Below are 15,235 nucleotides of genomic sequence, written 5' to 3'. Positions count from 1 at the left end.
TTTTACAGTTTTCCTCATTCGCATTGATTCAATTCTCGGATGATAAATATTTGTTTAAAAACTGTTTATTACAAATCTATTAACAATTCGTTTTTTTGTGCACTACAGATTGCACATGGCTTTGTGCCATCATCTTTTTTAGCCATCACATGCAAAATACTTTGTTCAATTATTGAAATATATTATTTGTCTGCTTGATTTCCAGGTTAGCTGCTGGGTGACAGTAATGAACTACTTATCACAATATACTATATTATATTTAACATGAAAGGTTAACATACATTTTCCCTGTTTGAATTAGACTTTGCTGTGTACACACACACACACACACACACACACGCATATCCTTCTTCTGTGAATAACAGCATTGTACAGTATTGACTTTTCCCAGGAAATGTTTACCTACTCAACTACTTGACATATGAATCTAAAAAGCTCAGTGCTATGCACACACACATTATCATCCAGCTAGACAAAAATAAACAACAACTCCGTCACAAGATGATTAAAAAGGCTTTTTAATTTAACAGAGTGTAAGACAAAGGCACGTAATGCATGAAATACAACTGATTGATAACGTAGTGCATCAGAGAGGAATAGAGAATATAAACCAGATATGTATTCATCAGTAAAACGTCCTCAAATATGTCCTAAACAGGAAGAGAGAAATATAATACAGTAGGTAGAAGACAAGTATTAACACAAACATGTTATTATGGCAAACGAACATTAAAAAGTGGTCCTTAGCTTCATATGAGATCATCATAGGCAATGTTAGTAAGACAAAAACAATACATTAATCAGTCAAAAATTGGCTCGTAGATCATCACTCAGAGCCTGTACTGAAGGCTGTAAGAACAAAACAAATTGCAATTTTCCTCAGAAAAAGGCCTTGTATCACAGTATAATCCATCGCCTCTCACTCACATTATTAATAAAATACAAACATCAGACCCATAAGACATAAAGATAGGTGTGTGCGTGCGTGCGTGCGTGCGCGCGTGTGTGTGTGGTAACAGTGAGAGAGACAGCTGGTCTTATCAGATCCCAGCAGAGGCTTCAGTGGTTATGGATCTCTTATGCCAACATTAATGACACTTCCCCCACCCCACAGCACCCTATCACTGTAAAACATTGACGTAAATGCTCACTCCTAAAATACCATTTTAAAAACAGTGCTCTTAGAAATTAAACATATTGCACTGTAAACATCGGTAAACAGAACAAACTTTAAGAGACGACTGACCGCACAGGGCAGACAAATATACGGAAAAGAAAACACCTAAAAACAGGATGTCTATTGCCTCTGTGCTTGAGACTGTAAATTCTTAATTTCAAGCAATAGAAAAACATTCGGGGAAATATGCTTATTGATTTTTTTGCAGAGTATAAGATAAGTGGATTTATACCACTCTGCGGTCTGTATGCTAAATATGCAGCTACAGAGCACCTAGTTAGTCGAGTGTTTACAACACATAACAGCCAGATAACAACATGTCCCGGGTTTGAAATAATCTACAATCAGTAGCCAATTATCTTATCTTAACATTAAGACTGTAAACATGGCGAAATAGCTAGCATGTCCCTGTGCAAAGGTAATGGTGGCAACAAAATCTGCCTCGGAGCATCTAAAAACAAACTGTGTAAGAGTGTCAAAAGTACATGTAATAGGTTATGTGCCCGAAGTAGTTCCTGGAATAATTACCCAGAAAATGTCACTTTAACACTTTTTTGTAAAGATTAAACATGACGTGTTCATTTGTCAGCTTTTCAGTAGATTTTGTTCCCATTTAAAGAGTCAGGCTAGCTGTTTCCCTCTTTCGATTGTTTATGCTAAGCTAACCGTAGCATCATATTGATATGGAATCTAACGTAAAAGAGATAAACGCATTTCCCCAAATGTCCAACTATTCTTATAAAGGTGACAATAGCATTTCGTAACGTTAGCCAACAGCATAACAAGCTTGAGGTTTTGTTTGTGTGTGCATGATTTCTAACAGATGGAGAGATGTTCAAGTCAAGCAGAAGCAACATGAGAAACATTTATCCATGGCCTAATTTGACCTCTTCAAATAATATTTCCCCCAAAATCTGTGGGGTAAGTCTCATATGCAACTCTTTCCACCCTTCTTGATCCTTGTCTATTTTCTTGTGATGAATTCATATCAAACCTTAGAGAAGTAACACAATTTATTAATTCATTTAACTGTTATAAATATTATTTTAAAGGTTAATGAAAAATGTTAGCAACACATTCAAGTTCTACACAAGAGAAAAATTACCTACATTTAATTGCAGTTTGACTTTAAAAAACAATGACTTCTGTAAATGCGTGGCGATCGTGTCTACTGACGATTGTACAACCAATCCTCTGAGACAGTCCTATCCTGACACCAGACAGCGTCCATGTTTCTGAAGTGTTATTGTCAGTGTGCGCTCTTCACTCTCAGACAGGCACTAACAACCTGTCGATAGCGTACTGTAAACGCTCCCAGTTCTTCCAGAAAATGGTCAAAAAACAGACTCCCAGTACGGTAACTACCACATGGTGCCGGCTCCTCATCAGTGGAGCGGCAAACTTGGCAGCAGTGGAGACGCACACGAGGATGACGGTGATGATGGCCAGCATGATGTTGATGCTTTTTCCCAGAAGCACTCTGGCGTCACGGCTCTCGATCTGCACCGTCTGCTGCTGCTGCTGCTGGAGCTCCAGCTTGGAGACTCGCGTCTGACACGACTCCAGAGCCTCCTAAAAAGAGAGAGAAGAACCATGAGAGTCTGAATGTTTCCAAAATGGCTAAAGGGCTTTTTGCTGACCCTTAATTAATCAAACTTCAATTAGAGATTCATTATGCATGAGCAGAGAGACAGAGAAGATAAATGTCAAATGACAAAACAGACTTTGTACCCTTCAGAGTGTTATCTCATGAAGGGAACGATTGTACGTAGGCCACTAATGCATTCGCCTCTATATGGTAATGTCCTTAGCTTGATTACAGTAGACTCATTATGGGATGTAGAGAAGCTTGGTGGAGATGTTAAGATTTTAAATAATTCCAAAACTATACATTTTAATATGCTTCTATCTTAAAGTGGCCCTATTTTTGCTTTTCTGGGCGTTTCCTTTGCTGTAGTGTGTTATATAGGTTTTAGTGCATTTAAACGCTCTGCAAAGGCTAAACTTTGCAGAGCGTTTACTGTTACGTGATTCTCTGTTACATGCCTGTATGTCTCTGGCCCTCTCTTGAGCCTGGTACGCGATCCTCTCCTCGATGCTGGCCAGCTCCTGCTTTAGATCACTCATCTCATGTTGGTGAAGCTCTGTCAGGTCGTTCAGCTGATCTTCTAAGCGCTCGTACCTGGTACAGGATGCAGAAATGTCCGATTTGAATACTGTGTATGAAATACTTCACTACAAATGCCATGTGTGTTTACATTTTTAGAGAATAGACGTAACATTAGAAAGGATGTATTTTTGAATGAAGTAATAATCAAGAATATTATCATTGGAATACATTTCTATTTATTTCTTGGCATAGGACATTTCAATTGATAGTTGTGAATATAGCTAGTCTCTCTATAAGTCAGAAATCAGATAAGTAAGTCTCAAACATGCGTGGAAATCAAAAAGGTTGCTCACTGGGGGCACACAATGGTAATTGAGGCTCTGGCCCACTGAGGAAAGCCCATTCATTTCCAGTATTACAAACTGGGTGTCTGTGGCAACATTCCAAGGGGAAATTACATGCAAGCTTAGTTAGTTATGCATTGTCCTATTGGAGGATTCTGCAGAGAGAGTGGGCAGATCTAACACAACAGACTCACTCTTCAACTCACTCAAACCACAAATGCCTCTGCTAGCATTTCAGGCAAACGGACACTAGGATTTAAAAATATGATAAAGAATTATACCAATGCCCGGGTGCTAACCGGCTGACATCAGAAAGATCCAACAACCCATCTCTAATTAATGCCCTCACCATACTTGCACAATAGAGAACCAATATTGTATCCAAATTATATAATTAAGTAATAAAAACATACCTGTATCGCTCCTCCTGCAGTGATTGGCTGATGATGCCATACTCCCTTTTGAACTGAGCCTTGATCTCCTCCATATCCTCCTCCAGCTGGCTCTGGGCCTCTTTGATCTCCCTCACCTCCTCCAGGCTCAGAGCTAGTCTGCCCTGGCTGTCGTCCTTGGCCTGCTGGCCCGGAGTCAGCCCCGCTGGGTTCCCGTTACTATCTGCTGAAATGGAGGCGCTCCCCGAGGAGCATTCATCATCACTGGGGTACTTGGGCTTGCCCACCATGGAGGTGCTGCTACTCAGTCCCTTGCTGGCAGTGTCAGTGGGCAGCGTAGGGGAAGCATCCAGAGAGTTCTTGAGGTGGGCGATGTTGTCAGCGCTGCCAAACTTGTTTCGGATGAGGTTGGCAAACTCTCTAGGCTTGCTGAAGAAGAAAGGAGGGGAGAGGGAAACACCTGGGCCAATGGTCTTGATCTTGTCCATGGTTGGGTGTCGGCCACTGCCCGTCATGTCCTTCAGCAGCTGTCTGGGTGACTCCCTGGGCATGGTGCTGTGTTTGACAGGCAACGGGTGAGGGGATGGGCTGTAGTGGGTTTCACTGTCTTTCATCTTTCGATGGTACTGTTCCAGCTTTTTCTGCATCTGGGCGATGTTTTGAGCGGACTTCTGGTTCTTCTTCTCAAACACCTGCTTGATGCGCCCGACCTGCAGCTTGTCGGCGCTGTTCACCAGCTTCAGGTACTCTGCCACGTTTTCATCCCGGGCCGTCTGCTCAATCTTCAGCTGCTCCGTGACTTTGAGCATCTTCTGCTGGAGGCTGTCCAAGCAAGACCGGCTACGCACGACCTCAGAGCCCAGACCAGGACTTCCATCGGTCAGATCCAGGTCCAGGTTGGTCTCTGAAGAGCCCCGCCGCATTGACCCGGAGATGCTCGCAAAACTGCCCTCAGAACTCCGGTCCTACGAGTAGAAGAAACAACAATCAGATAAACATACTTTATTAGATAGGGAGCAATTTCAGAAATGATCTTGGAGCTACTTTAGAACAGCAACTACATTTCCCATTGTATGCATTAATACATGAAACCCCAAAAGAGCATTTCATTCACTTTCAAATTGGACCTCATTTCCTAGTTTATACTATAATTCCTCTTATTTACTATAATTATACTTATAATACATGTTATTTCATCTCACATAATCTCCATACTCTTTTAAGAGACACATTACAAAACTATAGTGTGTATGGAAAACTACAAGTGGTGGCTTCTGATAAGGAGCTCTCTAGTCCAATGGACAGTTGTATCAAATGTATTATTTTCACTCTCATTTATCAGGAAGTTTGGATAATTTGGTAAAACTTGAGGGTGTTTCCAGAATTTGATCTGAAGGAGTTGTTATGCCCCATGGGTGCCTTTTTATGTCTCTGGAAAGCGATTATTTGTGACCATTTCACAATGTGTGTTATGTGCAGTTTGCACCGTCTGAAGCATTACATTGGCATTCATGTCGGCCATTTAATAGAATAAAAACATCAAGATGGGTGGCTGGTGAGTGAGATGTTACGAACAATGGCTGAAAAAACAAGAGCTGGGTAATGAAACATTATTGCCGTTTTTGACGTGTGCTCCTCTTCTCTACAGTAATACAGAGCAAGGCCTCTGATCTATTTCGATTCCTGCTATTGCCACAGTGAGACCATCTGGGTGGGAATGTAATGCTCTTATTTGGAGCATCCGTTATGTTTTAGAAGCCAGAATTTAATCCTGTTGTATTTACATTATAGCACACTTGACACATTCAGATACCAACTATTAATGTGTGTAAAATAAAAGTGGAGCGTGGATCAAATGTAGGTCAGTGATCATCTCAAATAAGGCCATGATGCACAGGAGATCCCTTTTCAAGACATTTCCCCCTGTTTTGACAGTAAATGACCATTCTCCTAACAAAGGTTCAACATTACACTATTGACTGACATGTCAATAGTTCACTGTTGAGAGGCCGGCTATAAACTTCAGGAAGTGAAACTAAATAAATGTGGCTTAAGTAAGCAAGTTCAACTATGAAAGGAAACCTAACAACTTCACATAAAAGGGGAAACAGACGAAAGCTGTGAAGACATACAGTATGTTCTTCTTTTTTTTCTTCGGAGCAGCATTTTTAGAACATGAGTTGCACCTCAAGTGTAATAGCACAACACCAGTGTATGGACAGGATGTGTAAACTGATAGAGCCTAATGCGAAGTGTTGAACAACAAGCACTATGGGCTGTACAAAGCTGTAATAATCCATAACAAATGTAACACCACTAGTTTCAAGCAAATAAACTGATCACAGCTAACTCAGGCAGGCTTAGGGCTGAATCCAGCTTAGCATTCCCACAACACCACATAATGCTTACATATTGCAAGCTAAGTACCTTTACAATTGACAAATGCCTCGCGTTCACCACACATTGACACTCCTCGACATGTGACTGTCAGGTGTACCTAAAGACAGGGTTAACCAATAATACAGTGATTAAGTATGAGTACACTGCTGCACACAAACAGAGGATGACATAAGAAATACATTCTCAGTCTTTATTCCTCTTTCAAACCAGTTGGATTTAAGTTATCCAGTTACACATTCCCGTTTACTTGCTGTTGCCATGACCTCACACTTAATCAACCAGTCAAACCAGTTTTCGTGGGTGATACCAGTGAGCAAGAATTTGATTTATCATCGCCGACTTCTCCATTGTGTACTAGAATGTAGTTTCACTACAAAGTAACACAGAAAATGTACTTGTTTTTGGCTTAATGGTTGGAAACCTTGTGTTTGTCTGTACGTCTGTCAACTGTCTGTAGGTGTTTCGGTTTGTCTGTCTATCTCTCGGTTCAATCATTTGGTACAGACTAAACTATCCCAATAAAAACGGGTTGACTTTTTCCCAATGGATTCATGTTTCACAGAAAATAAATCCTAAGAACTTCTGTGACTTTCCCTGTAACACCATCATGTGACCAAGTTTAGCCAATTAGCTAATGTTAGCATGCTAACCAATTACACTAAGATATAAATGCTGCTAAACATAAGCAGGTTATGATGCTAGCACTAGTATTTGAATCAAAGTAAGTACAGCTGAACCAACTGCTAGCATGGCTGTAGTAATAACTACTAGTAGTACATGAACACATTTACAAATAGTAGTTGTAATATTATAGTGCCTATAATTATACTGTACATACTACATAGGCTACTTTATGCATAGTGTGTAACCAGAGAATGCACTGCCTGGGGTAATACAGCCTCTGTCCTCATCCCCCCCTCTCTGGCATCTGTCCTTCTTGAACACAGGACGCTTTGTCTTCGGAGAAAAAAAGCGCACTTTGTCATGTCCTACCTCTGCTCTGTCCAGGACTCTGATGAGCGAGCTACTGCATATGGATTCACTGGCCTGACGTATAGCCTGAGGAGCCCCGCGTCCAATCACAATCCTGCTCCCTCCAGAGCGCAAACAATAACTCTTCAAAACAATCAGGTTCACACATAAGTCCTGCTTTTTGTCAAACCTGTTTGTCAAAGAAAGAGAAGCTTAATATCCTCCTCCTTCAAGCGGAAGTATAGGGCAGGTTGCTCATATTACCCAATTGTTTTAGTTTTCAAACAACAAACACAAAGAGCTGCCTGTTCCACCAGACAGCTTAGACTGCATGCTATTTATCCAGGACTGGAACTAAGCTGGCTCCTCAGGCACTCTCCTACCACAGCCTTAACTTTGAAATGTTCAATACTCTCACTTGGTACAGCAGGGGTCAGAGAAAACAGGGGTGTGTTTCTATTGCTTCAAGGTGCTGGTATCACATACTCCGGATGAGCGTAGAATGGATCAAATTGTGACCTGGCTGGCAGCCATTGATGAATCACTGCTGAAGCCAGATGGAAAAGACCTGTAGTACCGACTGTCAAGCCGAAAGAGTTTCACACAGCTGGAAGGATGGGCCTACGATTGTTCTTATAAAAAAAAAACAAGAATGCTTTTGGCAGAATGAGGCCTGATTCACGAGAGCAGCTCATATAACACTCATAACTCAACCCAGATGTTACACACTCAAACCCAAAAACGTGTGTGACATACGACATTTTTTATAAGAAATGTAATAGGCTAATTTCCATTAAAGCTACTCAAGGTTTTCTGGCTAAACGCTGGAGAAATGTGAGGGTCTCTCTGTGTGAGTGGCTCTGCTAAATGAAATAGACTCATGCTGATGAAAAATGTCCTCCGAAATATGCTGAGGAGCTGCCCTACTTTTTACTCCGTTACTCCCAGGGAGTTATGCAGGCATTCTCCAGAGGTAGAGGGCTGGAACAGGGAGAGGATTAAAGGACTTCTGGGGCTGGCAGGAGGGGGGAAAGCCCAGGAACTAGGGGAAAAGCCGCCACAAAAAGGCAGATGGCAACAGTAAAATCTGACAGTTATGTGGACAGCCCTTTACAGATTCAACACTAGTTAGAGTTTGATATTATGGTGTTACCATCTCCATCCTAATACCCGTATGGCTGTCTTCAAGCTAAAGGATGACCTCCTACTTGTGCTCATTTATGATGATTCATTCAGATTACAAAGTGAAAATTTGATTTACCCATCTGACTGATCATATGCCTAAAATCTGGTTTATCACTACCAATGTGAGAAAAATGTTGTCTTTGAAATGAATAAGCCACGACTGTTTGACTAACCCATTGATATTAGTTTGATAGGAGATTAGAAGCAGAGGGACAGACCGAAAGTGAGAGACAAAATGTAGACAACCAAAACAGATACGATGAAAGGAATAGAACAAAAGGAGGGCACAGCAGCACACATCACCCCGATCATCATCTCCTCCAACAGGATCTACAGGATGCCCCCGGGGTGCCTCTCTTACACCTCAGCCCTGTTTGAGCCCCCTGTCCCCCATGCTGCCCTACATAGCAAACAGCGTCTGTCCAACACCATGACCCATTTAAAATGCTATGACCTGGCTAGACAGCATAACATAAAGATCCAACTGCATTAGCCTCAATCTGAGCCCAACAGAGAGCGTGTGTTGTTCTGCTGGAAAAATCCGTCCAAATCTCAGTAACATTTGGGGGCAAAGGCAGGAGAGTTGATAGAAACTGCAGATGCGGCTTATCTTGCACTGCAGTGAGCTCTCTCTTGGATCAATGATCAAGTGAGTGATTTCATTTTTCATGAAAAAACAGATATTTTTACCGCAGCAGAGGAAGAAAGGTGCAAAGCATTAAAGCACTAAAGTCCTGAACTGGAGTGTGGTGAAAGCACATAGATTATTCAGAATGGGTGCAGTAAAAGTACTGAGATAAATATTGGTTCTTCAGATAAGCAGGATTTACAGAAAGTGAGTCCGTTTAATGCTAAACTCACTGTCCGTGCCTGTTAAAGGCGTCTCTGAAAAACACAGTTTTTCTTATGCAAACAGGAAGGCATTGTCCCCATTACGAGGAAGTAAAGTTTGCAAAAGCTCACATATTTAATCTTGTGAGATCATCAGTTCACACTGTAAGGTCAGGTCTTGCAGCACAGGCACAGGTGTTTGCGGTAATTAGAGGGAATTAGATACAAATGGTGAGACTGTGGTGAGTGGGTGCATAGGGGGGAACTTATTCTCACTGTCAAAACCTTGAACACACACACACACACACACACACCATGTATACATCACTTCCGGGGACATTACATTGACTTACCTGCATTTACTGGAGACTTATCCTAACCTTAACCATAACCAACACATGCCTAACCCTTACCCTAACCCAGTCTTCACCCTAAAATTAATGATTCCCCTCATGGGGACCTCCATTTTGTCCCCATAAGGGAGGCGAGTGACTGTGTAAACAGATTTAGGTCCCCACAAGTATAGTAATGCTAGGACACACACACACACAAGGCGAAAGAGCTGGCAGACTTATTTAGATGGAACAAAAGCGTCCCTTGAAGAGAGAACAGAGCCACAGAGGGGAAGAAGCCTGCAGTGCTTATTGGTATTCCCTCCAGCTGATCCTCATGGATACAGACACTCTCACAGCTCACAGAGGGAGAGGGGAAGAAAAGCAGAGAGGGAGAGCGACAGGGAGCACCTCTTTGATTGCAGAGAGCTGACCCAGCATCTCCTCCCCCTCCTCTCATCTGCATCCCACAGCTGCACCACAGTTTGATTGCAAAACTTTTTCTTCAGAGGCCAAGAAGTATGCCTCATCAGAACAACAGAGGAAATAAAACTAGCAACAGAGTTTGAGGTCATGAGTTCCCTGAATGAGTAATCCCCATGAGGTCAGCGGAGTGAATTGCTTAAGACATATTCATTATTATCTCATAAAAAAGCTGGTCCTGGACTAAATCAAAGGCCCAGCATCTGCCTGCCCCCATGGACTGAGAAAGTATTTATGGGATTCAATTAAGATAAAATGCAGCTAAATTCAATGCACTGATTCAAAGTTGGAGAGTGAATAGAGCCAATGGCGTAGCAGGATTAGTGATTAGGCTCTTGAGACATTGAACATGAATTTATAAAAGGGGAAAAAAGGGACAATAGTTGCTAGTTAATGATTTACAACATAAAGAAGGTAACTATTAAAAGGTTGCTTATTATACTGATGTATTGTTAAGCGAAAATGCGCGAAAAATAAATAAATAAAAGTTTTAACAACATGTTTATTTATTGACTTTTCATTCCTGTATAATCATTTTGCGCAAAGATGGCACTGTTTGTCAGAGCACTTCATCCTTCTGGGATTTCATGAAGAACAGCTCCAACGCCTGTGTGTATGGGAACGCCTCTGGTGCTGGTCCATTAACTAATATATACAATATAATGTATTATATTACATTATTGCCTCTGAATTGGATTATTATCGGATAGGGTAATAACTTAGTAAGTAACTACGTCTGAAAGCAGAAGTCCAGGGCAAGAATTCTCTCTTCAGTGCGCATGTCACAGTGCACGATGCATTGTGGGACATGTCGTCTGTAAAGTGGCATGTAACTGTATAATAACGTATTATATTCTTTGCAAGCTCTTGCGGGCCACATCAAATGAAGTCTCGGGCCGGATTTGGCCCCTGGGCCTTGAGTTTGACATCCCTGATCTAGAGATAGGGTTAAAGACTCAGAATGAGGCGTTGCATCATCTTTGGCCTGTAAGCCACTATATCTGCTGGACAATGGCTTTTTTTTTTGAGGAACCAAACAGGAATGTAATAAACCAGCCAAATCCTAAGATATGTTGTTCCATTATATTGTGATGGCAATCAAACCACAACCGAATACTTGTTTACTTGAGCTGGCTCAAAATATGTGTTTGAGTATCTTTCAAGCTCTACTCCAGGGGAAATGTTATTGATTTCATTCCTTTATCACCAATCAGATTTACTGTAATCCGAATGTATGTGCAATTGTTCAAATGGCAGTTTTAATAGGAGCTAAACCGGTTAAAGAAAAGCTGCCAGCGCTCTCTCTCTCTCTCTCTGGGATGCAGGATGCCTTTGAAGAGTATGGCTGACAGGAGTGGCAGCACTGGAGGCTCATACATAAACTGGGAAGACAAACAACCTGCTGCACGACACCTGACTTGTTTCTTGTGATATTAAAAGACGCTTTGGAGGTTGTAATCTTTCTTATCTGACTCAATGGTTAACAATAGAGGGAGTTGTTTGTTGGACATATTTGAAAGCACTTTCAGACAAATTGGTGATTTGGGTTTCATTAATGAATATACTGATTTGTCTACATTTCTGTTTAAAGATATAAATAAGATACCATTTGATAATTATCTGGACATTTCTCTATGTGAGTTCAATCCCCTCTTTGTGTCAGGCGTTGAATTAAATCTCAACGACACCAACACTTCACTCATTCGAGAGTTCACATACTTATCTGACACAATGGTTAAGAATAGAGGGAGTTGTTTGTTGGACATATTATAAAGCACTTTCAGACCAATTAGTGATTTGAGTTTAATTCATTAATTTACTGATTTGTCTACATTTCTCTGTAAAGATATAAATAAGATACACTTTGATAGTTATCTGGACATTTCTCTATGTGACTTCAATCCCCTCTTTGTGATAGGCGTTGAATAATTCAATCTCAACGAAACCAACAATTCACTCATTACAGAGTTCACATACATAGATAACATGAGTCCTGAGTGCATGACAATCAAGATGAGGTCAGATTTACTCTTGAAAAACTAGGTTAGATAAAAATGCTTGTTGCGTCTTTTTTGGCTAGAGGATAACACATAGAAACACACTGCAATTCCATAGAACATCCAAACTACAGAATGGAATTGACATATGGATGAAACAACACCCTTCAAAATTACTATAGCCCTTGCCTATACATTTTAATTAGAGCTGCAACATTAGGTTATTAAAATAGTATAACAAATATATTTTCATAATAAATCATATGATATCGTTTGTTTAACTCAAATTCAATGGATCCAGCTTCACCCATGGGGACTTTACATATGTTTTTTAAAATTTATTATTTTAAACTGTCGAACAAATCAGGCAATGTAAAGACATCAATTCATGCTCTGGGATGTAGGGGGCCTTTTTCTATAATTTATACCATTTAATAGCCCAGAGAATGAATCTAAAAAACGATATAATGATCACCACAGTAATCGATATGTGAAACACTCGTTAGTTTCAGGCGTAATTTGGATGTGAGGCACCACAGAAAGATTATCATCCCGTTTGGATGTCTTCAAATGTGTGGACACCCGCATTATGAGCCGAACAGGATTTTGTACCCGGAGTTCACAGTGACACTTGAAGACATCCAACCAGTGGAACCAGACATGCTCTTTCTCTGCGTAATCCCCCTGCCTGTACCCCGGGTTGGAGGCTCTTTGTTGGGGGAATGTGCCGCTTCAGAGGCGCAGCTGTCGGTTTCTCATGACGTGGAGATGATCCGATAACAATGTGCGCTGGTACAGTAAGGGACCTGCCTGGCACAACAATGCTGCGGAACACACTCTCACATGACATTACTCACCATCCGGCTGCTGAGGTATTTCTCCACTTCGGATAAACTTCGCACGGACACGTTGGCGCTGGGCATAATAATCCCGGGTTGGTGGGTCAGTCCGGAGAGGCCGGGGCTTCAATTCTAGACTAGTTTACAACTCAGACCTAATCTCGTGTCCATGTTGAGCCCCTTTTCTCTCCCCCTCTCTCTCCCTCTCACACACTCTGATGGCCCTCTTCAACAAAAACATAGCTCCGCCTCTCCTGGTCCAAAAGGAGGGGTTAACTCCTTCAGCGCCTCTCACTGGTGGAGGAAAAACAGTTTATAGCCTAAATGTATTTATTTGAGTTTGTGATCAAGAGAATTGTTTTAATAATGATATTCCCACAATATGCTTATGATGGTTTTGAAGTGGGGTTTAACTTAATGGCGTCTTATGATGAATGGCTTTCAAATGAAGTGTCGCATTTATGAGAGTGGAGATCTAGGCTACCTCAACAAAGCAAAGAGTCAGTCTTTTGCAATATTGATTACATAAATGATATTGATTTATTAATCATGCAATGTTACACATGTTAACTCAAAGCCAATAAGGTCATTAGCGGTTGTTAAGCTAGTTAAATTGAAGTTGTAATTCAATTAAAAGAAAATTAAAGTTGCTTGACATTTCTTTTTTCAAATGTTTAAAGTCATCAGCACTTTAAACTAGTAAACTAAGATATACTGCTGCCTGCTGGTAGTTTAATCTGCATGATCATTTTGTTGTCGACATGTGCTGCATGTAAACTAGAAATGAGTTCCTAGCTGTCAAACAACTGTATGGTGGAGTAGAAATATAAAATAGATTAAATGGAAATGCACAAGTGAAAGTACCTCAAAAGTGTACAGTTCCTGAGTAAAATTCTCTTATGCAACAGCTATTGTTTAAAAATATGGGGAATTGCATAGACTGTATAAAAAAGAGAAATACATACAAATCAAAAACATATCCAATTTCCATTAGTCAAAGCTGTACAGTATATTAGCTGTAAACAAAACTTTGTATCAAGACCCAAACCAACAAACACGCTGTTATTATTTTGTGATAGACTCTAGACTTGTGATATTTGGTAGAGTTTAAAACATTACAAATGACTTCTAAAGTAAAAAATGCTTTAAACAAGAGAAAACCAATATTACTAAAGAGGAATGTGTAAATGAAAAAAACAAAACTGTGAACTCTTATCAGTTTTTTGGGCGGTAATTACTCATTTGACTTATGTTACTTAATCTTTACTTTACTATATGTGTGATGATCACCTCGGCTGGTATCACTGGACACTGCTGAGATGTCTTTAGCTGGTACTTTTATATTTTATCTTTAGAATTGATTATGCTATATCTATATTACTATATTAAAGTTAATATAAGAGACCCCTTGTTTTGTAGCAATCTCCTCACTTGCCCTTAAGCATTACAACTAAAAGCCCCAAGAGGCCATGGGAACAGTCCAGCGGGGCCTTTCTCTCACATTCATTCAGCCTGCTAATCCACCTGGCTGTGAACACAAAAACCCATGGTGCATCACAAATTGCTAAACCTTTACAATTACACATAATATCTTTGTGTTTCAGGAGTTTCAGATTATCTGTGCTGTCCTCTTTTGTTTGAACAGCAAGTGTAACATGGCATGCAGGGAGAGTAGAGAGATTTGGAGATATGGCCTTGGGGAATCAAATTAAAGAGCTACAGGATGTACTGGACTTCTAAGAACAGCATCAGAATTAATCTGGGCATTAAGATTTAATGGTCGTATCAGTGGCTTTAATTAGCTGGACTCAGTCTCTAGGTAACTACAGCAGATGAACGCTTACAGGTGCTGTCCTCTGTTCCTGCAGAGCACTGATGAAAAATGTATTTGCTAATAACACACTGAAAGTCTATCGTCCTCTGCACAGCAGCCTGATACACGTTACACAAAACGCCTCAGTAAGTTTCTGGGTGAAGATACAGATTTTGCATTATTTATTCAGAAGGACCATGTAAACAACCTGCTGAAGTTATTCAGACAGGGGCGTGAAGTTCCATGAAGCATGTGTAGCCTACTGAGTTTTTCACGTTTGTTTAAACACAGAAAACAAAGAGTTATGCCGGGTTTTAAATTGTCCAGATAACGGAGACAACTTTTTTGAAGGAAGCCCCT

General features: G+C 40.6%; 1 protein-coding gene across 2 annotated transcripts; it reads right to left on the bottom strand.

The window, feature by feature from the left end:
• Positions 1-494: 494 nt before the first annotated feature.
• On the bottom strand, positions 495-13,281 carry LOC117547860 (transmembrane and coiled-coil domain protein 3-like). Of its 2 annotated transcripts, none has more exons than XM_034218747.1 (4): positions 13,081-13,281; positions 4,045-4,988; positions 3,224-3,359; positions 495-2,749 (listed from the first exon to the last, which is right to left on the bottom strand). In XM_034218747.1, exons 1-4 carry the CDS (start codon positions 13,144-13,146, stop codon positions 2,447-2,449), a joined length of 1,449 nt encoding a protein of 482 aa, XP_034074638.1. In that variant the 5' UTR covers positions 13,147-13,281; the 3' UTR covers positions 495-2,446. The 2 variants fall into 2 exon arrangements, with proteins under 2 accessions (XP_034074638.1, XP_034074639.1); XM_034218748.1 differs by lacking the exon at positions 13,081-13,281 and adding an exon at positions 7,417-7,584.
• Between the last annotated feature and the right edge of the window lie 1,954 nt (positions 13,282-15,235).

This window comes from Gymnodraco acuticeps, unplaced genomic scaffold (assembly GCF_902827175.1).
Source record: "Gymnodraco acuticeps unplaced genomic scaffold, fGymAcu1.1, whole genome shotgun sequence".
NCBI classification, from domain to species: Eukaryota; Metazoa; Chordata; class Actinopteri; order Perciformes; family Bathydraconidae; genus Gymnodraco; species Gymnodraco acuticeps.
The sequence above is the reverse complement of the archived record's forward strand: the minus strand, read 5'-3'. Positions and strand labels throughout refer to the sequence as shown.